This window comes from Alosa sapidissima, chromosome 13 (assembly GCF_018492685.1).
Source record: "Alosa sapidissima isolate fAloSap1 chromosome 13, fAloSap1.pri, whole genome shotgun sequence".
Taxonomy (NCBI): Eukaryota; Metazoa; Chordata; class Actinopteri; order Clupeiformes; family Clupeidae; genus Alosa; species Alosa sapidissima.
Genome location: NC_055969.1, coordinates 14,253,696 through 14,277,281, shown reverse-complemented (window position 1 = coordinate 14,277,281; position 23,586 = coordinate 14,253,696). Strand labels below are relative to the sequence as shown.

Genomic DNA, 23,586 nt, shown 5'->3' with positions numbered 1-23,586 from the left:
TCTAAGAAGTGCTTTAGTTTGCTTTATTCCATCTTTGCATGTTATACATTTTTATTTGACACAAGTAGGTCTGACACAAATCCTTGTGGATGCAAACACATTTAGACAACTTGACTTATCACACATTTCCACTAAGGTGCAAATAATAATTTAAAGACATTTACACTATTCGTATATATAGTTTTTTTCTGTACAATCTGTATACAAATCTATCTAGGGCAAATTGGCACAGTCCATTCTCAAGTGTTCGCACGCATCTAACCCAAAAGCAACATTCACTCCAAACAGATCAAAGAGGAAAAAGAGGACATTGCTGAAAAGACTGGAGGATTAGAAAGCATGTGTATGTGGTCAGTGTTGAAAGACAATTTACAGAGCAATATATGTTTGAAAGGGTCAAAAGAGCCAAGGCTATACATTGAGAGCACATATACTCCAGTTTTGGTGGACTTGTTAGGTTTTAGATTTGCCATATTACTTAGATATAGATATTTAACTGGAGATGTCATGCATTGAGTCAGTGCCTTTGGAATCAGAGCCAGTGTTGCAGATACAAAGCATCCTCTAAACTTCAACCAGTGCATGTGCATGTGGATTAGTTGAATACCTTCATTTCCTGAAAATTACATGTACGCACAAATGAAGAATTCACATCAAGAGTCTCATCTGGAATGAACCCATCACCAATCAAAGCCAAGATGAAAAAAAACAACAACAACAACAAATAATAACACCCCCTTCACACACTCAGTGGAATCGCGCTCAGACAGTGTCTTGGTGTTTAAGAAGGTAAACTTTGGAGGCAACATCTGCATATTCTCTGTATGTGCCAAGTGTGTGGGTGCGTACCGCACTGTGTCTGTCTTGACACATTCTTGTTCTCGTCTCGTCTCTCTCTCTCTCTCACTCACTCTCTCTCTTTCACCTCAACCTCCACCTCCACCTTCGTCTCTCCGCTTCTCACGCGTTCTGCAGGAGGGTGGAGTAGATCATCTTGGTGATCTGCAGCACGGCGGCGTGGAGCGAGTACTGCACCAGCACGGCGCCAAAGCCCTTGTAGAAGCCCAGCGTGCCCTCTTCGCGGCGGATGGCGCCAACGCACTCGCGCACGCTCTCGTACTGCGTGTTGATGGGCAGCACCTCGAAGCCCAGGTCAGTGTTGTCGATGATGGTGCGCGTGCCCTGTATGTGCAGCCGATGCAGCACCGTCTCCATCGGGTACAGCAGCACGTCGGCAACCAGGCTGGCGCAGAAGCTCGCCATGAGCTCGGGGAAGTAGGCGTCCAGCATGCTCTGCACGGCGTCCGTCTGGCCCGGGGCGCCGTTGCTCTTCGACGGGGACAGTGGCGGCGAGGAGGCGGCGGACGGCGAGGAGGAGGGGGAGCGGCGGCGACGGAGCAGGGCCAGCACGAGCTTCTGCACGGCGGAGCTGACCACGTAGTGCAGGATGCCGTGGAGCGCGGTGGGCAGCACCAGGGCCCACAGGGGCAGCAGGCGCTTGCTGTGCGGCACGCCGAGGCCCATGACCCGGCCCACGCCCTCCTTCACACAGTCAAGGATGCCCGGGTTGTCCCGAATGATCTCGCTCTGCACACACACACACACGTGCACACACGCACGCGCACGCACACACAGCAAATAAGTTCATTATTGTGGGCCTAATTCAGCAAAACACGTGCTTGGAAGGTGCATATTGATAACTCCAGAGAAATGCTCACAAAGGCTGCTCTGTAAATGATGCTGATTTTTTGCATAGAAAGGTTGCTTTGTAGATGCTTTTGTTGCTTTGGTTTGCCATTCAGGCTACTGACAGTGTGTGTGGTACCGTGAATGAGGGGCGTCACAGCCATGCATCATTGTTGTGTCCTGTGTTGTGTAATGTTAAATAATCTTGGTTGTTGATTGGATTGGTCACTGTAGGATATCCCCTACCAACAGTACAAGGAATCTAACACCTCTCCTGTGTATATCTGAAATTACATGAACTAGGACCCAAAGCACTTGCATTTTTTGGGGACTGATGATATTGCTATTGACCATTAATCAGAAGGCATATTTCACTGAATACTGACCTGAACAGTCTCAATGAGACTTGCAGAGTAGAAAGGCATGGCAACAACGTACGTCAGACTGAGAGAAAAAAAAAACATAAAACAAACCATAATCACAGATGCAATCCAGCATGACAATAAATCTGATAAACTTGGAGAAAAAACCCCAAGGTCACACACACAGATCTCGTAAAATTGCCCAGTTCTGCAGAAAGGTGAAAAAACTGATACACTGACCATTTTAACTTTCTATTTGAGTATGGAAAGTTATTTTTTAGCAAACTCCATGTGTGAGTGCTAAGGTCAGGAGTCAATTCATATCACAAGTAAAGCCAAGGAAATTACCCTTTAAGCACGAGGTGTCCAACAACTTGCTTGGGGTTCCACTTGTGGGACAATTCTCTGTGAATGCAAAAACACTGATTACAATCTCTATTGGTCTGACAAATGGACACGAAAGGTCCTTAAGTTAGAGAGAAAAAAAAAAAAAAAAAAAAAAGATTTTTTAATCAGATTTGTTTTTGGGCTTCTTACATGACAAAACAGAAGAAAAAAATGGCTATTGTGAGAAAAAAATGGCTATTGTGAGAAAAAAATGGCTATTGTGAGTATTGTATTTCTGAAACAGAAAATCCCAGAGCAAGGGCAAATACAATATGGAAGTCTGTCAATACCTTGGTAAGGGAGTGCATTCACTGATGATTCCCTCTGTTCCCAGAGTAACTCCCTGTACTACGAAAGTGCTGCCCATTCCTTTCCATAAAGCTTTTGGACCCTATTGGAGAAAAAAGTAAATGTACACACTATTGTCACCGCCATTTTATATGCATATAGTAGAACAAGATGACACGGCTCCAGTTTAACAGTGTTCTTCAGAACGTACAATTGAATATATTTAGTTGAATGCAATACAATACTATACAATACAATACAATAACACAAAAGTGCATAGAGCACATAGGAGTAATATACAGAAAAGACAGAGAAAAATTGTCTGATGCAACCATGTCACATGATGTACATATCTGTGGCATTTAACCCTCAGAACCCAATTGACGCAAAGTGCGTCAAAAAGCACACCCGTTCTTCTCTGTTACATTGCTCCGGAACTGTCCATCGCAGCAAGTTGAAACCTTTAATGCGTGACAGAGCTGAAGAAGGGCTTTCCAACGAGACTACGCACTACGATCAAGTATGAAAATGAAAAGAAATCATGAAATTAAATCAAATTGCATCATATCTATAGTCTATACTCCTCTGCGTTCACCTTACTCTCGTTTGAATTGCTCGAGAACCCGTGATCGGATATATATGCCACGCATGTCAGATGAAAGAGGAGACACAGAGCTACCATTTGATACCAAGTACATCCTTCTGGGTTATAAAACAGACGAAGTGACAGCAAAATAATAACTTCATATAGCTCGACTTACCCCACGTTTTTGTGTGTTTTTGTGGCAATGCATGTTTATAATCCAACGTTATCATGTGTTTCTCTATGGCAAAGCATGTTCATAATCCAGTTGAGAGATCCTAGCAAATTCCTTTATGGCATCCAATTCAAGGCTCACATTGCATCCCAATTTGTTTGACAAAGAAACACCTTTTTTGCCTATACTTTGTTCATGGCAATGCAGTAAAAAGTTTTTGTAGAGAATCATCATGAGTGCACACACAGGCTAATACGCAAACTCGGGTCAAGTCAGGTCAGATCAGTTTGTGTCACAGATATGGAGCGCAGAAAGGTCATTTTTCATTGCTAAATAAAAAAAATGGCATTTATTTCTGTAAGGCACACACCACATATGTCTGTAAATTGCTCAGCCCCAAAGTCTCCCTCCACCATGGTTCTGATATTGCCAGATTCAGGACAGTCTGGCCTACACACAGTGTAGTTCAGTGTAGTGGTTCACAGTCAATTTTCCTTCGAAATATAGGTCATACAGTATGACCGTGGCTGGCTGGTCGACAAGTTAAAAGAAACTACTGTAATCATACTAGCAAGCACAATATACCTTGCACGTTGGGAAGGGTTGAATTTAGGTAAACACTGTTTCAAGCTGCGCCCCGTGCGTAAAATTGCACGCCACAGTTAGGGTTGCCACATTTGATTTGTGAAAATCTGCGACATTCATTGGTGTTCTATCACAAAACGTTTGTGCAGCAATACGCCTTTAAGAAAGGCTGATCTCTAATAATGGCAACGAGGAAAGACATTTCAGGTCCAATTGATTAATATATGTTCACCTAGCGTTTCAAACAAACTGCAGGTAACGTTGCAATTATGGGTGTATGGACATTTGCTTAAAAAAGGTTGAGAACCATCTACATGCGAAATTCCTTGAATATTAGTGCAGATTCCCTCTTGTTAAGACATTAAGAATGAAATTAATAAAATCATTAAACCTCTCCCCGTGTCAGTATATCTATGGAACTCCTCCTATGGCGTGTGATTGTAGGCCTGATTTTTAAGCTAACAGCAGCGATGGTCATGGCCGCTGAGTGGAAGGGAGACCTCCGTTTAAACCATAGCGATCTTGCTACTCAATGTTTTTCTAAGGTTGGCTATCAATATGTTACAAAGGCAGTAAAATATTAGACAAATGTATGGCCAGTTGGCCACCACTTGTCAATCCATTCGTATATCAGGCGTTTGCAGCCTACACATTTGTTTTAATTCGTCAGTATTGTATCATAGCAAAGAACACAGTCTTAACTGAAATGGTAGTCTACAGCCCAATGGGGGTAAGGGTTTGAAAATCGTATTTCATTAGATTATATCCTGAATTGTTGGTATGTGATGGTAATACATTACATGCAATATAGGACAACATTCAATTTTATTAAAACATTTTCAGTACCCCCCAAACTATTATTTTCATCCCATTTGGGAGGGTCCAAGTCTCATCTAGGGGAGTCGGACCACCCCAATACCCCCCCGTAATTCGAACCATGCCTACACATGAGATACATGTCAACATATAAGAATTTCTATGATACGCTTTTTGTATTTTTATTATTCAAAAATCAAAATTAAATCAATGCCAGTATTAATACAAGAAATTGCAGATTTGGGTATCCTAGACTCTGCTGAAAAAAACAATATATAGCATTGTGTATGGCACTTACAATGACCAGGATAAACGCTTCTAACTAAAGGTAGTGAAAATGCCCTTAAAATTGTCTAGGGTTCTAATGGTTAACTACCCAAATTTTTCATGGCGCCATGATGGACAAATGTGTGGCGTTAAACTACCCAAGTTCTATTTCATTTCTACGGACCTGCTTTCAGCACCTGGATTTCCATCACATGCACATCGAGTGTTTATATCAACAAAGTCACTCGTGACAGGGGTGACGCATGCCCCCGCCCCGGTACATACCTAGCGTTCATGACATAAAACATCATCATCATGAAACATCATCATTCCGCATCATTCACGTCATGTAATGAGTCAGACGTCGGAAACTGGGGCTAGATTTTGCCCAGTTGCCCAGTTAGGGGCTCGTCATCACTTTTGTAGTCACGTTGTAGTTCGTTTGTAGTCCATGTGGCCTTTCATGTCCAACAGTTTTAATGTGAACTTAGGAATTTGCAGTTTTTGTCACTTGAAAGCTGCATATCTTTCTTTCACAAGTGTATTACACTACCCTGGAAATCCAGAGTTCTCGCGAGAGCACAATGGAATAATTCTTTTTAATTACATTACTATGTTGATGAATTGATATGGACCCCACCCAGTGTTTGTTTGTATGTATATGTGATAATGTGTTAAGATCTAGACCTGATTGTGATTATCTAACTCCGCCCACGTCAGCTGGTGTTAGTAAAACAGCTGACTTATCTTACCTCTCACACCTTCCCTGTAATGGATTTTGCCCTGATGAAGGCCTAGCCAAGGCCGAAACATGTTGGCAATTTTAACATGATCAACTATGATTAAGCCTATTTATTAAAGCTTTTTAAACTTTTTTTGAAGAGTGCTTTGGACAATCCATCTTTATACGTCTAACTATGTGTGTTTTGGTAACGTCATAGTGTCAAATCTGTGGTGTATAATTACCTGAGTTTTGGTGACATTGTACATCACACTGACCACAGTAAAGGGGGACAGATGATAGTTCCGTGCGTGATAATTAACCTGCAATTAAAAAACAAACATTGTGGAAATGGGTGATGCCCTAAACCTCTAACAGGGAGCAGGGATGTACTGTAGTGGAGGCTAAACGCAAGTAAACACAGTTTACCCACCTCTGAAACAGAGTTTATCCAATAATATGTACTCACAATATGTACTCATCAACACTCTAGGAACCATTTACTACCACTGGAATTGTTATAAAAATTGGACAGTAACCTCCACCATCACCAAACATGTTCTGAAAGCCTTTTTAAAACAATTACTTTCCACTATAATCAGTGTAACTGTTTGTGAATGACACATATAGTTTGGATTTTGGGTCATGCACAAGCTAAAAACATAATAATAATTTTGTGATCTGCTATGTGGGTAGTCTGGGTTGTAAGGATGCTTACCTGGCATTGGCGACGAAATACAATGCACGGATGAGCCAGGACATTTTCTGTAAAGAGGCTGAATAAAAAATTGATGGAAGGGTGAATAAAAAGCACACTTAGAACATGATATTTAATGCAAAGTCTAGTGATAGATAATAACACTGGCTAATGACAATACGGTTTTACTGTAAAGAAAATACGAATAGTTCTCCTCATTCAATAATATTCTGAAAGCATAATTAAAATATGTTTCACAAATAGCTTTGCTCATTATTTGCATCTTGGATTTCATTTTCAGGCTTTTTTTTACATTAACTTTGAAATTGGACCCCATATATTTGAAAATAAATGTATAAACCTGAAAAAAGAATCAGGACAGTGGGATCTATGGTATGATTAAATGATCACTGCTCTTCCAGTGTGACATTATGATGGTAGACGAACATGATGAAGACAAACATAATGAAACACTAGTACATATTGCACCTTTGACTGTGAAATCATTTGAATATAACATTTTATTTGAAAAGGTAAGATGGTATGTCTATCAAATACAGACTTAAATTAAATAAACAACTTATAGAAATAAACAACTCACCTTGCGAGTCCAATGCCAAATCCAGCAAATCTGTTTAATTGCTCTAAAACAGTAAAAGCGAAATTAGATTATTGGAAATTAAATCATATACATAATACTAAATATGAAAACATATTAAATATTGCATTAATAGCCGAGATTCATTTGTAGGCCAAAAGATTCAAAGGAAAAATTGCACACTGTGGAATCAGTCAAATAATTGGGAGAAATATGCTTTTTGTAAACATGGAAAAATTATACAATCTTTAATTTCAGTTCATGAAATATGGTGCCAGCATTTTATTTTTAAAGCATCAGTGTGTAAATGCTTCTACTATAAGCTGACCATCTTGAATCACCTGATGTGTTTGTAGCGTTCACCTTAATCTGAGGTTAAATCATCATACTTACATAATCAGAAGTATAGCAAATACATCTTTCTTGTCATTTATTATTGACGTCATCAGAAAGTTTCTGGTTGTTAACAAAAGTGCCTCAACAGTGCTCCTCTTTCTGTCATCATATAAAGCCCCACCCTAATAGATTAGCAGTGATGAACCCAGTTGATTTTTCGGCCCAAGTGGAAATCTGTTTGAATGGGACGGAGCCTACGTATTTGTCTACAAAGGAAACATGCGTTATCAGATTCATGTGGTTCCCAGTGCCTAATATTTTCACCTCAGTTCTCAAAATTGGAAGATTTACTGTCAAACTACCAGTAGTCAATCGGAAGAAATGTTGATTGAACAGATAATGTTCACTTTGTTCTACGTGGGCATTGAAATGTGGTGGAACAGTGCCAAACTGACAAAAGGTAATGTCTTGTCTTTGGAGATAATATCTTGTCTTAGAAAGCAAATACTGTGAGTCCTGTGTGTACGTAAGGGAAAGCCAGAAAGCCACTTGCTTTGTTTGAGCTTTCAATTTGTTGTTTATGTCTTACAGTACACTGGAGGAGGAAAGAGCAACTCACTCAATGACGGCATAATTTAATTTATTGAACACCATTGGTACGATGGTAAAATGACAAGCACATTTTGTGATGACACCATCAAGCAAATTTCGGTGGAAATACCTCTGAGGTATCAAAAGTAGCTGAAATTGCAGATATAACCAAATTGACATCCCAACAAATTGTAACTGCTTAAAACTCTGATAAAATCATTGCTTTTCTGAATCTCTGTGACTTGACTGACAATTCAGTTTGCGTTCAGTGCATATGGAAAGTTGAGATCCTTTGAAGTTTTCAGACACATCTTAAAATCTGTTCAATTCATTTTCTCATTTTTGGTGTGTTTTGTAAATTTACTTATAATAAAAGATTGAAATATCACGTTTACGTAAGTATTCAGACGCTTCACTTGGTACTTGGTTAAAGCAACTTCTGACCAATGACAGCCTTAAGTCTTCTTGGGAATGATCCTACAAGCTTGACACACCTTTCTTTTGAAAGTTTCTCCCATTCTTCTTGGCAGAATCGTTTATGGTCAACCAGGTTGGAGAGCGTCGGTGCACAGCCATTTTCAGGTCTCTCCAGAAATGCTCTATTGGGTTCAAGTCCGAACTCTGGCTGGGCCACTCGGGGACTTTCACAGAGTTTTCCCGAAGCCACTCCTGTGTTTTCTTTCACTGTATGCTTTTGGTTGTTGTCTTGTTGAAATGCAAACCTTTGCCACAGCCCGAGATCAAAAGCACTCTGGAAAAGGTTTTCACTCAGTATTGCTCTATATTTTTCAGCATCAATCTTTCCCTCCATTCTGACTAGTCTCCCAGTCCCTGTAGCAGAAAAACATCCCCACAGCATGATGCTGCCATCACTGTGTTTGAGTGTAGAGATGTTATTAATGAGGTGATGCTCAGCGCCTGGTTTCCTCCATGCACACCATTGTGAATTGTGGCCAAATAGTTCAATCTTCGTTTCATCAAACTAGGGGATTTTGCTTCTCATGGTCTGAAAGTCGTTCAGGTACTTTTTGGAAAACTCCCAGCAGCATGTCATGTGCCTTTTAGTGAGGAATGGCTCCCATCTGGCCACTCTACATTAAAGGCCGGATCGGTGGAGTGCTGCACTGATGGTTGTCCTTCTGTAAGGTTCTCCCCTCTTCACAAAGGAACTCTGGGTCTCATAGTGACCATTTGGTCCTTGGTTACCTGTCTGACCAAGGCCCTTTGTCCCCTATTACTTAGTTTGGCTGGGTTGGTTCTTGGAAGACTGTTGATGGTTCCAAATCTCTTCTATTTGAGAATGATGGAGGACACCATGCTCTTGGACACAATGGCGCATAAATGTTTTATCCTTCCCCAGATCTGTGTCTTGTGATCTGTGGCTTTGTACTTGTACTCTGCACAATGACAATAAAGCTGAATCTAATCTAATCTTGAATCTAATCGGATTGCCTACTGCACCTGATCGGAATAGAATGTACCCCATGTAAACATTTCGATTAAACTATTCAATCGGAATAGTTTAATCGGAAACGGAATTTAAACTGTCCTTGTAAACCCACCAGAGCTCAATTCTGGGAACTTGCCCCCTTATCCCTGATAAGCAGACCGCTTGGATTGAATTGGAATCAATGATACGATGCAAGCTTGCATTCCCTGAAAAAAGGAGTGGTGCAGGGATTTTTTTCTGTCTGACGATACGCTGGTTGTGCGTATACACTGCATATAGGGAATGTGCACAGTAATGCACACTTCTAGTTAACCGTCAGTTGAAGATGTAGCTATTCAGACTTATTTTCAACAATGACACGACACAAAAACATTGATTCTATCTTATACAAGTCTCAATGTTACCACTCATTTTAAAAGAATGCAGCAAGATGACCATGGTAGGATTACTACAGTGAATACTTTGCGATTAATGATTCAGCTGGCCATTCTAATCCAAAGCAGTTTGTGTCTAATTCACCTAGTTCTTCCTCACAGTCTTCTATCTGTCTATTCAGTGCATGTTGTACAGTAGAAACTCTCTGCAAACAGGGAAACAAACAGCAGCTAAGACTGACTTGTGAAAAACAAATTGAGCAAAGACTCCCCAACAATGGGCCCTAAATGAAATGGCAGGCAAAGTGCAAAGTCTATCAACAATCAAAGTTCTTGTGCATGAGCTAGCTATTGTGTGATATGTGGGCCCACTGAGCAGACTCGTCAATCAAAGCAGCCAGGTGGCTACAGCATGCCCCCAGAGTGTAGTGATGTAGGTGCCTGGTTGATTTAGCGGTTGGCTGCAGCAACTTGAGCTAGGCAAAGTCGATTGTTTGTTGAGTACTTTGTGACCTCGAGAAACGGAGATCTACCGGTATGTGAACAATCACCAGAATTCCCATTTAAGACTTGCACTTTGCCAATCATTCAAATTAGGGCCCTTACCTATTTGTAAATGTAATAGCATTTTCCACTTGGGAGTTAACTGGATAGATACTGTTGGTCCTGAGTTTGAGTGCATTCCTGCAAGTTTTACTTTTATCTTGTGTTGTTTCTTTTGCGCATTAATTGTTTAAGACTATCACTTTATTCTGAGCTGCTGAGAAAACTGGTCTACGCACCTGCGTTCTTTGCACAACGATCGCTCTGAAGTGTTTTTGCATGCACTCCAAAGCTGTATGCAAATGGAGCTCTATGAATTTACATTCATATCTTACTTAAAGTTAGCTGTAGGCTACCTATCGAAAGCACCATGTTTCATCTCTCGCATAATACCTACCGGATGGTGGAGCAGCTGCCTGGGGATCGTCTGACCCCGGAGGAGCAGGGCCCGTCTCAAATTGTGGTGTGCGTTCATCGAAATGCAAATTTCGGCTACCTGGGATGTCAGGGGGGGTCGTGACCCAGTGCTGCAGATCAGCACTAGATGCATTATTGAATGACCTTCCAGAGTAGCCCCCACCGTATGACGGATCCTCCCTTCCCCTGTAACCTAAGCCGTCAAAGCTATCAGGTCGCCGAGAAGTCATGTTGAAGAAATGCTAAGTGACGCTGATTATAAATAGAAATATCGTTATTATATTCCACGCGGTAGCATAAGCTACACAGGACAAAAGGAAACCATTGAAAAAAATCTAATAACCTGCCACTGCTGATTAAAATGAAAGTGGGACTGTGTAATCAGAGAAAACCAACAAGCTAGCTAGCAAAACAACGCAACAGCAGTGAACCTTCACCAACGGAAGCTCTGTCCTGTTTCCGTGTGCAAACCGTGTGCAGTCTGGGACATGTAGTTAAATCTACAAGCGCATCAAGGCAAGCAGAACTACGCGTTCTCGTGGCCATAGCAACATAGCCAGAAGAAAACTCACACTGGGAGTTCATAAAATGTAACTTGCCCAAGCTTGTAGTAGCCAAAGATTCTAGAACAGATCTAGAATCTTTGGTAGTAGCCTAGGCTATGTTTGTTTAATTCCCGATGGACATTTTTAAAAGTTCGAATGTGAGCTGTTATAGCAACACTATCACAACTTAACGCGGTAAACCAAACGTTTAAAATGCCAATAAGGAAAATTCAAGTTGTTCACAGTTTGGCATTGATTTCCCAAACACACCAAGAGGAGCTCCAAGAACGACTCATCAGGAGGTCAGAAGTCTCTGGAGAAGTTACAGACAACAAGAGTTTTCATGCAACCAAGTCAGTGTGTTAGTGGGCTAGGCTACCTTTTGGAAATTGGAATGCAACCTTTGGATGGATGGCTAGTGGTTAATTTGAGTAACAACTGCGCATGTGCATCTTTTTAGAAACCCATTTGAAGTAACAGAAGAGTTTATTGTACATTTCAACCATGCCCAGTCGGGTGAGGAACAAGAACGGTACATTGAACTTGCCAACCAACTTCTCAGTGGCATCAAGGTAATAAGATGGGGGAAGACAGTTATGTAGCCAGCGTAGGCCTGGCTGGCATGTTTAGTAGGCTATCATTGTTAGGATGATCCTAGACATTGGTTTGACCATGTAAAAAAAGAAAAGAAAAACAGACTTACAAAAATCATCCAAAACTCATTTTAAATGTGTTTATGGAAAATAATGACAGACTTTCATTTTTAGACACACTTTTAGATGACAATATTTAAGCATGAAACCTCATGGATATTTACAGATGCCTCTAATAGGCTATAGTTACCTCTCAGCAGGACTGGTTCAAGGCATTAAGAGTCATGATCTTACTGAATGCCCAGTAGGGGGAGGCATACATCTTTCTCTACTTATCCTGGCTGCACCATTGACCTCAAGCAAACTCTTGACTCTTTAACAGCGTCGAGCCGGACTAAAGTCCATGGGAGAAGGGAACCATGTTGAACTTCCTCTTGCCTGGAAAGAGCTGCTCTTGTTGAGCTTGTGTAATGGACAAATACAAAATGGTGGGTAGATGGCCTTACTGTAAGTTGACACAGACACAGTAGACTGACAAGAGATTGTGGGAACCATTAGGTGACCATCTGTGTTGACACCTCAAGCCAAACAGAATCTTCTTAGCTTCGTTAATTGTCATATCATTTGGATCACAAATTTAATCACTGGTGGTAGTATAATCAGTGTTTTTTCTTCTCCGTGTGTAGCTGCATTGGATGCCCTTTTGGTGTCTCTGGATCAGGCACCACTGCAGACCGACCAGATAACTGTTCTGTTCTACCTGGGAGAGTCAGTGCTGTACTCTGTGTGGTCCGATGCGTCATCCAAACCTAATCTGTACACATGTGAAATGAAGTTGCTTAAGGTTTTCCTCCCATGCCTTGTGTCTAGTTTCAGTTCATCCTTATAGCATATTTCAATATACTGTCTGAGACTTTGTTTATGTAATCTAAGCACAACCTTTTTATGTTCTTAACAAAGATTTAATTCAAACATAGTAGCCAGAATGAACTGGATGAATGTATCTTTGTTGAGCATATTTTCATCTTTCATCTTTCATCTTTCATCTTTTTTTTAACAGCTTGGATATTTGGTGTTTCTGAGACTGTTTCTCTTCCATATGTCAGAAGACTTGATTGGGTATGAGAGAAGTAGAGCTCATCTTCACAGTTTTCTAAACGGTATTACAAATTGATCAGCCAGATTCTCTCAAACTCTGGTGGACAAATGTGTCAAACATGAATCATGAAATGATTAATTTCTTCAACCAGATTGTACTTTTTTCACATAGTTTGGAAGGTTATTTTTGAGGATAAAATTGATCTATTATTTTCTTATTTTCTTCCTTCAGCTCTGTCACATTGTGAGGCATGCTATCATCAGTTTCCGGACATTTCTTTTGCCGTGCACTTCATGCTAAGTGTCGGACAGATAATATGTGGAAGTGAAACCAGCGGTCAGGATTCAGATCAGGTATCCTGTTTCAGGAGGTTCATTTAAGGTTTTCTGCAATGCAGTATAACTTTGGGATACAGTCCTAATGTCTCCGAAACATTTGCAACATGCACAGTGTGAAGCAATGAATACAAACAACAAGCTTTCAAAATGAATTATTGGAACATTCTGCTTCATTAACCAGTTAACACTGCCAATGAAATCTAATCTGGATGATTCGTTGTGCACTGTACAATACTACAGAACAAATGTTAGAATGGTTTTATTTAAATTGTATAGAATTACATAGTTACTGATGTTCACTAATCAAACACAATCTGAGTAAGGACTAGCCAGATACTTTGTGTGGCAAAAAAAACACTCTAAGCAGTAATGCAAAGTAATAATTTGTAAGTCGTAACAAGCAGGTCAGTGCAACAGTGGTTCAGGAGTACGAGGTGAGCCATGTCCTGTGGGACTGTCTGCTTTGCTGGTACTCAGAGCAGCACAGCATCCCTCAACTGCCCAATGTGGTGGAGCACCTCATCCTGCACAGGGACCAGATGCTGCAAGACAACTGGTGAGTCGAGACTAGGATGCATGACTAGAATGAATACTATTTTTTATTTGTACCAATATTTGCAGAGGTGGAAATTTGGACAAACTTTGCGTGTTTTTTTCTTCTCTGGTTGTGGTAAACTATTTAATGTTACCACCTTTGCTACTTTTACTTGAAGAATGAAATTTACCAAACAAACTGCCTGTGCGATAGTCCATGTCATTAACACAACAATATATGGTACATTGAAGGCCCCAGATTCCTTAAACCAAGCCTTCTACCTTATGTTGTATGATAGTCAGTTTCTCATGATACACATTAGATTGGGTCAAAGTACTCTTCGAAGGTGCTTTCAACAAGTAACTCCAACCCTAGTCCAAAGTAGGTTACATGCATTTATAGAAAGTCATTCCTGCCCACTTCTATAACAATGTGCTCCCCTTTGTGCCACGAGAGGAGAATCATATTCTGAGAGACCATGGACAGTTTACAATCAATTGCAAACTGTCCTTAATATATTTACTTTTGACTTGTATGTGTGTGTGTGTGATATATGTTAATATTATTAATTGCTACTCTAACACCATAATTTTCCTTTGGGGATGAATAAAGTAATATAGTAATAATAAAGTAATATGTCTATCTATCTGTCTATCTATCTATCTATCTATCTATCTATCTATCTATCTATCTATGTGGATGAGAAAGAGCACTGAATCTAACAGGATCTTTCTTTCTCAGTAGAATTACCAATGCCTCTTACTGTAATATAACCTGCATGGGTGAACTGATCTGTGAGCTTTATGGCATCCAGGATTACTTAATAATATGATGTTCTAGTGTAGATTGAAACCACATGTGTCTCAATTGGGGTGATTCTCATGTGGACATCTGTTGTTTGTTTGTTTATTTGCCGTTGATGTCTCATCAAACGTCTGTATGACTGACCTTTTGTCTCAGGGTGGACAGTAGTTTGGGACTCCTGGTGCTCGGTGAGGCAGCTAAGACCAGCTTGCAGTGCCTGCAGGCCCTGATGGGCCTTCATGTGTGGCGGAGGCAGGAGGGAGGCGAGGAGAGAGCGGAGGAGGTGAGGATGCTAATGCAGGTGCCGTGCCTTCCTCGCGGCTCTGTGTGACCAGCTGGTCCTCTCACGGCTGACATCAGGGGGCTGCCAGAGCCTTTTGCTGAGTCAGCTGCGAGTGCCGTTTTCCAAGAAATTGCACAAGCAAAAACAAGAGCTCAGACGAGTGCTGCCTGCTGTTTGTTTGTATGTTTGTGTGTGTGTGTGTGTGTGTGTGTGTGTGTTTGTTTGTTTATGCATGCTGGTTTGTTTATCCTCACGTGGTTTGATACTGGGGCAATATGTTCTGATTTTACAGGGTGGGATTCCGCCAAGGGGTGCCTGGCCTTGGCAGTTGGAGCATGTGTATTGTAGCGCGTTGGCTGACATTTGCCTGCAGAGCAAAAGTGCGGAGATCCAGAAAGTGGCACTGGCTGGACAAGCCAGCCAGCCTGGGCACAGAGATGCCGGAGGACTGCTATCTCTCCTCAAGCTATGTGAGTGCATTAACAAAACACAGGCAGGCAGGCTGGACAACAACAAGCGGACCCTATAATCACTCAATAGCCTCAAATGTGTTTTGTAACCTTCCTGCAAGCACATTGCATCAATATAAGTTCAACGTTGGTCGGGTTCCATGACTTAACAGTTCTTTGCCTGTACTTTCTCAGTACAGTAACAACTAGTTACAACTAAAAACACAACAATTGGACAAATCTACTGCCTATGAATGTGTACAATGTTCACACCAAGGATGAGAAATAAGAAGAGTAACTTATCTCACCTAGGGTACCACCAAAGTAGTGAAGATTCTCTGTCTCTAAAAGTTTTTGAGGAGTCCTTGAAGCCCACCTGTGAAATAACATTATTACCTGTTCAAGTCCTCTTATTATTACCTTATGTTTTACCTCAGCATAGCTGCCCTCTTTGCGCCTCCCTTCCCCTGGGCAGGTCTGCAAATCATCTGTCATGCTCCAGCTTTATTTACATTCATCAGCACCAATGACATTGGCCCGATATCAAGGCATTTTAAATGGATCTCACCTTGTCCTCCACTCTCCTGGGCACTGGACTCGCTGATAAGTTAGATTAGAGAGAGAGACAGAGAGAGAGAGAGAGAGAGACTGAGAGAGAGAGGGGAATTACTCGCATCTCTTTTTTTCTCTGGAGTGAAGCAACCTGGTGCAATGGAGACCGCCTCTCACCTCATCAGGCGCTCAGGAATCAATAACGGAGACTGGAGGGGAGAGGGTGGGGTGTGTGTGTGTGTGTGTGTGTGTGTGTGTGTGATTGTGTGTGTGAGTGTGAGTGTGTGTGTGTGTGTGTGTGTGTGTGTGTGTGTGTGTGTGTGTGTGTGTGTGTGTGTGTGTGAAGAGGGTTGCCAGTTTTTCACGAAGGTGAAATGTCTGCACAGTGAAATGTCTGTGTATCTCTCAAGACAAACAGGCAGACAGACAGATACGTAGATAGATAGGTCATTTTACCCATCCGTGATTAGTGAACACACACACACACACAGCACACAGTGAGTGAACACCCACAAACACAGAGTAGTGGGCAGCCACTGCTGCAGTGCCCAGGGAGCAGTTGGGGGTTGGGTATCTTTCTCAAGGACACCTCAGCTGTTGATGTGGACATGGGAGAGCAGAATTCAACCATTCCCCCTGCCCACACTTTTCCTACCAGTGAGAGATCGAACCGGCCACCCTTCGGTGACTAGTCCCTAGCCAGTAGGCCACTAATACCCCCTCTGTAAAGACACTACATACTGGGTATTTCTCAATTTGAAGAATGTTAAGAGTGGTCTCCTGTTCTACAGAGGGCTGCCAGAAAATCTCCTCCTGGAGTGGTACACTCCTGCACTGTTAAGTCATAACTCTACTCTGATACCTCTGCGGCAACTAATCATGCCCCTCTTGCAGGTCTAGACTGCAGGGCCAAGTGCACTTTCTCTTTTTCACACTCTTTGTGTATTAGTTACATTCTTTCCTGAAATTGTCTATCTTTCCATTTCTTTCTGTCTATATGTATCCATCCATCTTCCATGAATATAGACACACACACACAAAAACATATGAAGGTATGCCTTTATGACTGGATTTCCAAATGTTATAGCATATATTGGCACACACTGCACAGAGTATGAGCAGTGTGTGTGTGTGTGTGTGTGTTTATTGTGTGTGTATGTATGATGTGTATGTGTTCACATGTTAGCTTTGTGTCTGTAGCAGAGCAGGAGGGCAACTGGCGGCTACGCTACAGCGCGGTGCAGGCCGTGGCCAGAGTGTGCCGGGACGCTGAGGGGGGCCTGAGGAACGCCGCCTGGCTGGCCCTCCAGGAACAACTGAGCCACGAGCAGGACCAGCGCGTCCACACGGCCATGACACTCTCAGAGGTACAGCAAAGCCTTACAGAGTTTATATGGAAGACCTTATAGAGTTAATATGGAAGAACTTATAGAGTTTATAAGGACAACCTTTATAAATAGAATTTCTATGGACGATTTTATAGCGTTTATATATACAACCTTTTGCGTTAACAACCTTGTAGTCTTTATATGGACAACCTTATAGTGTTTATATGGGGAAATGGTGCACAGAGGGTATGATGCCGAATGAGTGCTCAGTTTTTGTAATATGTGTTGGGGTTGTGGGTTTTCCAGGTCTTGATGATATGATCCGTGATTAATGTTTACTTTTTGCCAGATACTGTTGAATAGTTCCTGATTTGCAGTAGTTAAAAAAGAAAATGTTGAAAAGGCACAGAACTTTGAAAAGTGTTTTTTTTTTTTTTTTAACAAGCACCTTCTTAGTGAGAAAACATTATTAATTATGCTTGTTGTGCAGACTGCAGCTCTTCATTCTTGTGACTGTAAACTCAAAAGCCAACTGGAATGTCCTGTAGTTCTCCAAACACCATCTGTTGAAAAGGCAGTCTATGCCAAGAAAATCAGGGTTTCAATCAACACAACACTTTCTGACCTCAAAGCAGGTCAGATTGTGAAATACTTGAGCAGAGGAATGAAATTGCCTTCTATTGAGTTAACATTCAGCTTCATCAAGTCAAAGAATTACTTGCAATCTTTGAAAAATGATTTTTTGTAATACGTTGTTGCATGTATTGATGTACTGAGAAGGCTTCATATATGAAAAACACAGCGTTATATTTATGAGGCAAAATCCATGTGACAAACCATTTTGATTGGAAATGTGCCTAATCCTTTAAGCGACAAGAGTATTTTTTTTACTTTTCACCACTCCTAATATATAACAAAACAATTCTCACTAAACCTAATGAGGAGATGAAGACATCAGCATCCTCTGTTTAACCTGCATTTACGCCTAAAAAAAGGGAGGGATCAACCTGTTCTGATGAGGCCAGCATACAGAGGATGGCCATGGCACTCGGCGAACAAAGGGGTGAAATTTTCTACTCTGTGAAAAGTAGGGCGGCTAATCACAGGTTTGAGCCAGGAAACAAAGACCGACGCGTCACCCAGATGATTGCTCTGGTGGGCAGACAAAGGCCTCTGGGAGGGCATCGCCTGAGGGAGCAATGAGGGAGCGTGGGCCAGATGCAGGCCACGTCTGGCCCAGTTGTGGGGGACCGATCAGGTCTGGATGTGGTTTGGAGTCGGCAGATATGCAGTTGATGGAGGCAGGGCTGATATCTCTTTCATGTGAGGTTGTGAAGAGAATGATTGTTCAAGTTCAAAAAATAAAAGTGCGCTCACCAACCACTCCTTTACATAACTGAAAAGAAATGGAAAAGGGGAAAAAAGAGAAAATAAAAAACACTGAAGACAACACAAGAACAGAATGTGATTAACTTCTCAAGGTGAACCACCTACGATGGGGACTCTGTCTTGCTCTCTCTCTCTGTCTTGCTTTTCCTTTGTGAGGCCTTGAAATTGATCACTGCCTGGTCTATGGCAACGTGGACTTGGCCCTCATTCCATCTTAATCGAGGAAGTCAAATGAAGTGTCCTTCGCTTCCATGCGTAAAGTTCCCTTCTTGTCTGTGCGGGACAGGTGAATCGCTTCTTCAAAGTTGAAGTAGCCTGTGGTTTTGTGTTTTCAGATTCTCTCTGTCCTTGACCTCTAGCCTTTGTAGAGATGTCTTGTTTGCTGTACTGCTGAAAAAGCCTTTAAAGGTTGTTATTTTAAAGTAGATGAGGTAAATATATAGAGATGTGTGGAGGCAAAGTCGTGGGTACTTCAGTGAGAGACAAGCTTGCTTTTCTCATCTCATTAGTTACTCCAGGCAGGCAAGATTAAAGCACATACTACAAACCAATGAGCAATTGTTTTACATCTGAAAGTCTTCATTTATCTCTGTCTGAATGCTTGCAAGTTGCACAAAACTAATTAAAATATTAATAAGTATACTAGCATACCACTCATACATTCCTTTTGGATAAATACATCTTATGCACTGTAAGTCAGACTTCGGTAACAAGGGGTGCATTTAAGGGCTTATATTTAAGTCCAAGTAAGGGAATGTAGACATAGGGAAAGAGATGCAGGAGTGTATCTCTTAAGAAATCACCTTATATGTATGTGCGTGTGTTTTTTTATTTTATATCCCATAGTATTCCTAGTAAGAATCCTACGGGTCAAATAACTGTTAACAGAATTGGTGGTAGCATTCTAGTGTAATAAAGTCATAAAATCCCCAATACAGGAATGACTGGCACCGAAATGCACCGTCTGTACAGTTTACTGTACCCCTTAAAATGTTTGATAGATTTTACATGAAGTCATGAAAATATGACAGTTGGAAATTGGAATGATATAAAATCCAATGAAATTATGACATTGGAATAAAGGGTCTTTATAAACTTGGTATGAAATGCAATGAAAACATGAAATTGGAATAAAGGGTCTTTACTTGATAAAAACTGATGTAAAATGCAGTGAAATATGACTCAATGTGACAGACATTGCCCTTGTTCTAGGCCTGGGTGGTTGCTGTAAAAACTCCCACACAACCTGACGGAGCATGGAGTCCACCCAGCTCTCCGGCTGTCCTGCCATGTGAGCACCTTATTTCCTCCCGGCTAGCTCACTTCCTGTCCCACCTCTACCTCCCTGCGACTCCCCACGAGCCTTCCATCCACTCCCAGCTCTACAGTGCGCCCGAGAAGCGCATCCACCCGAGGTCCAAATCTAGAGGAGACCGGGCCTTATCTGAAAGGAGCCGTGTCAAGACTCCCGTGCCAGTTATTCCAAAGGTCGAAAGTGGACGTCAGACACCAAGGTGATAACATTTCATCCCTCTGATATGCTAAGAAGAAGCTGTTTTTTACTTCTTACATGCTGCAATGCAGTGCTGTAAATAACAACAAAAATCTGAGATTGTGCACAAAATAAATCCCCTTGGGTGTCTTGAAAGGTGCTTTACAAACAAAATGCATTATTATTATTAGTATTATTATTATTAAAATCTCACCAATTCCTTTTATGTTACCCTCATGTTGATTAGGAAATATTCGTTTCCATGTCATAATTGTAGCCTTACCTTGTCGCTTATGTTATTTATTAAGTCTTAGTTTTATTCTTCCAACCCCTCATTTGATATCTTTCAGATCAAGTCAGAAACAAGCTCATGTGGACTTTGTGAGCCGTACAGACACAGATCTGATGAAAGTCATTGAGGATCAGGTGAGGACTCCTAACTTAGCTTGATAAGTTTCTCAATTATTAAAGATTGAATAAAAATGGATAAAATATGTCTGCCAAATGTTAAAAGTAAATGTGATTAAAATGTACAGCTTGGACTTTCAGTGAAGACAATGTACAGTTCAACACAGACATGGTCGTGAGAGCCTCCTGGTAGTAGTCACAGAAAATACCTCAGATTTGGTCTTTCCCTGCACATATGCTGTGTGTCTACACAAACAAAATGTAATACTTAGCAATACTTTTGAGCCTGTAGTTTGTGCAGGTAGGGGAGAGAGTGAGAGAGCTTCTCTGGTATACACTTCTCCCTGAAGATGACCCTGCTGGGCACTATAGCTCATAGCTCATTCGCATGGTTTTCCAGAGTACCCTGTAAAGCATTGCTGCACATGGTAGTAGATGTGTCTGGATTTTCAAAGAGATCTTAACAGTCTGGACTTTCAGTGACTCTCTGAATGTAAAGCTTTCAGGTCTCACTGCTAATAGAAGTGAATGAAACATCCCAAAGCGGCATTGTCACTGATTACTTGTGCAAGATCTCAATTTGAGAACTGATGTAAGCTATAAAGAAGTGATACGTTTCATATTCTCTTGCAGTGGCAGAAAGAATTGCAAATCAAAATAGCCGAGGAAGAGGAGATTGAAAAGGAAGAAATGGCCAAGCACCAGAAAGAAGTGTTGGAGAAGTTTGAAGGCATCATGAGGAGGCGAAAAGAGATACTGAGAAAGAACACAAAACCATATGAGCTTGTGTCGTTCCAGACCACCTCCTGTGCAGAAATACAAGACTGAAACTGCAGAGTTGATTGAGTTTTGAGTTGATTGAGCAGTGTTTTTATTTTAGTTGTTGTATAGAAATATTTAGTATCCTGTTTGCCTCAGTGGTCTTGTATTACTCTGATTGAGATTCCCCATCTTGCCCTTGTTAAATCACTGACTGATTACTGATTGTAGAAAGGATATTGGTTTGCTAATCACAACTCATTCTTCCACAATGATGACCAGGCTCTGCTGTTAAGGTCTAAAAAAAAAAGCATAAAATTCAATTTATCCAATAAAAGAGTTTGACTTTTTCTTTCGGGGGCCAATAAACAACTACACCCTACACCGCATCAGAGGATTTAAAAGATGATAGAAAAAAATGCCTGTGATCATGTGGTTTCTCACTCGGATGACTCTTCCCAGATATCTCAGGTTCCAGTGTTTATGGATAAAACAAATCATATATTGTTTGGAACGAACTAGAAGCACAGCTTCAGAGGTATTTTTCCTCGTTTAATCTCTTCAATCATTAACGTGGTTGACAGGTCAAACTAAAGAACCTTTATTTTTGATGACAGACGAATCTACGGTGATTTAAAAAGCAATCCCTTGAACCGACCCATGCCTGTTAGTGCTCTTTCATGCAACAGGATCTGGCGATTGAGATTTTGCACGAGCGCTAGGCTTTATCCCATAGATCAACAGTACTCTTTGGTTCAAAGGACAGAGATCATAGACAGGCTCTGGGTGTTTCCTTTCAAATTTATTCTTCCATTATATTACATTTAAACTGAATTTTCCAAAGATGAAATTTGACTCAACAGCCGACAAGGTAGAAAAGACACCCACTCACAGATAGACACAAACACACACACACACACGTGTGAGTGCATACATAGACACATTCCAAAAATCCATCAAAACCTTCTTTTATTTTATTATTGCTGGCCGGGGTAAAAATGAAGACTGATCAATGCAACATCAAATGTAATTTCTTTATTTCTTACTCGGCTAGCCTTTCTCTAGTGGAAATAAGAATAGGGCACAAAACGAAGGAATTCGGAATGGTGTGCACCAGACGTTGCAAACAGGACTTAGCCAGAACCAGCTCACATAATTCAGATGATGTTCACACACACACACACACACACACACACACACACACGCATGGGGAAAAAAAAAAAAAAACGGCTCCCACATTTAGCTGAAATAATGAAAAACTATGAAATAAGCACGTGAAGAAGTGCACACATCACAGCATCAACTGGACCAGCAAATCTTTCATCCTCCAACAAAAAGAAAAGTGATTGCACTGGACCACACACCACACGTTGGTGCAGCTTCTCACTCGTCCTCTAGACATGCTCACGATCAGGTTCCTCTTTTTGGTCACTCCATGAACTACTGTCCCATCTACAGTGCTTGACTAAAAAAAAAAAAATCAAGCAATCAGGCATTCCTGCTGAAATGCAAAGTGTGGCAAGACGCTTGTTATGATGAGCTTGTTGCCAGTATTAGGATCAGTGGATGCAGGTCAACTGGCAGACTTGCATAGTTGCCCACACATTCTCTGCATATAATTATGTATGTATGTCTGAGAGTCAGTTCACTGGCCATGAGTCTGGGGGGAATTTTTGACTGCTTGGCTGGTGTAAAGTGACATAGCCACTTAAATCTGGCTCAAGGAACACTACGATGAATTGCTACTGGGGAACACGATTTGACGTGGATGTTGGTATGATTCAGTAGCCTAGAAATCTAGACGCACCTTAGCGGCAGCCAATTACATTTGCTTCCAGGGCTAGTTTAGCAACTCTCCGTTGGCTTGTGAGCTCGAAAAATTAAACTTCTATCAGTCCAATCAAATCATGTATAGAGTCGTTAGGCGGGCTTAACATAATGATTGATGGCAGAGTTGCAACTGTTTGGCTTGAATTCCCTGCTACTTGAAAACAAATGTTGCTGTTGGCCAACAGTGTGACACGAGTTAAGCTTGTTTTAAGTTGGCAAAAGTTTGAACTAGCCAACTAGCTCCGCTGGTGGGAAAACGTATGGGACTCAGCACTGTCCTATTGCGTGCAGAGGGAATTTGAAAGA

At 41.3% G+C, this 23,586-nt stretch overlaps 2 protein-coding genes across 3 annotated transcripts; one reads left to right on the top strand and one right to left on the bottom strand.

Annotated features, from left to right (window-relative positions):
* Positions 1 to 11,358, bottom strand: slc25a46 (solute carrier family 25 member 46). Its single transcript, XM_042060348.1, has 8 exons — positions 10,857 to 11,358; positions 7,169 to 7,211; positions 6,589 to 6,646; positions 6,116 to 6,193; positions 2,726 to 2,826; positions 2,397 to 2,453; positions 2,073 to 2,130; positions 1 to 1,587 (listed from the first exon to the last, which is right to left on the bottom strand). Exons 1-8 carry the CDS (start codon positions 11,104 to 11,106, stop codon positions 961 to 963), a joined length of 1,272 nt encoding a protein of 423 aa, XP_041916282.1. The 5' UTR covers positions 11,107 to 11,358; the 3' UTR covers positions 1 to 960.
* Positions 11,359 to 11,523: 165 nt separating this feature from the next.
* tmem232 (transmembrane protein 232) lies at positions 11,524 to 21,526 on the top strand. 2 transcript variants are annotated; one of them, XM_042060347.1, is made up of 13 exons: positions 11,524 to 11,774; positions 11,882 to 11,993; positions 12,397 to 12,502; positions 12,701 to 12,858; positions 13,075 to 13,174; positions 13,345 to 13,466; positions 13,856 to 14,007; positions 14,947 to 15,073; positions 15,366 to 15,543; positions 17,275 to 17,441; positions 20,004 to 20,305; positions 20,634 to 20,709; positions 21,325 to 21,526. In XM_042060347.1, the coding sequence occupies exons 1-13, from the start codon at positions 11,635 to 11,637 to the stop codon at positions 21,517 to 21,519; spliced, it is 1,935 nt and encodes a 644-aa protein (XP_041916281.1). In that variant the 5' UTR covers positions 11,524 to 11,634; the 3' UTR covers positions 21,520 to 21,526. The 2 variants fall into 2 exon arrangements, with proteins under 2 accessions (XP_041916281.1, XP_041916280.1); XM_042060346.1 differs by having other exon boundaries at positions 13,853 to 14,007.
* The last annotated feature ends 2,060 nt before the right edge of the window (positions 21,527 to 23,586 follow it).

Coding starts and splice junctions, on each gene's coding strand:
- slc25a46 (XM_042060348.1), bottom strand. CDS start 11,106: ATGACTTCTCGGCGACCTGATAGCTTTGACGGCTTAGGTTACAGGGGA. Junction 6,647..7,168: donor TTTGGCATTGGACTCGCAAG/GTGAGTTGTTTA, acceptor TTTTTTATTCAG/CCTCTTTACAGAAAATGTCC. Junction 2,454..2,725: donor GAATGCACTCCCTTACCAAG/GTATTGACAGAC, acceptor TTGCATTCACAG/AGAATTGTCCCACAAGTGGA.
- tmem232 (XM_042060346.1), top strand. CDS start 11,635: ATGCCAATAAGGAAAATTCAAGTTGTTCACAGTTTGGCATTGATTTCC. Junction 11,775..11,881: donor AAGAGTTTTCATGCAACCAA/GTCAGTGTGTTA, acceptor GCATCTTTTTAG/AAACCCATTTGAAGTAACAG. Junction 20,306..20,633: donor AGTGGACGTCAGACACCAAG/GTGATAACATTT, acceptor GATATCTTTCAG/ATCAAGTCAGAAACAAGCTC.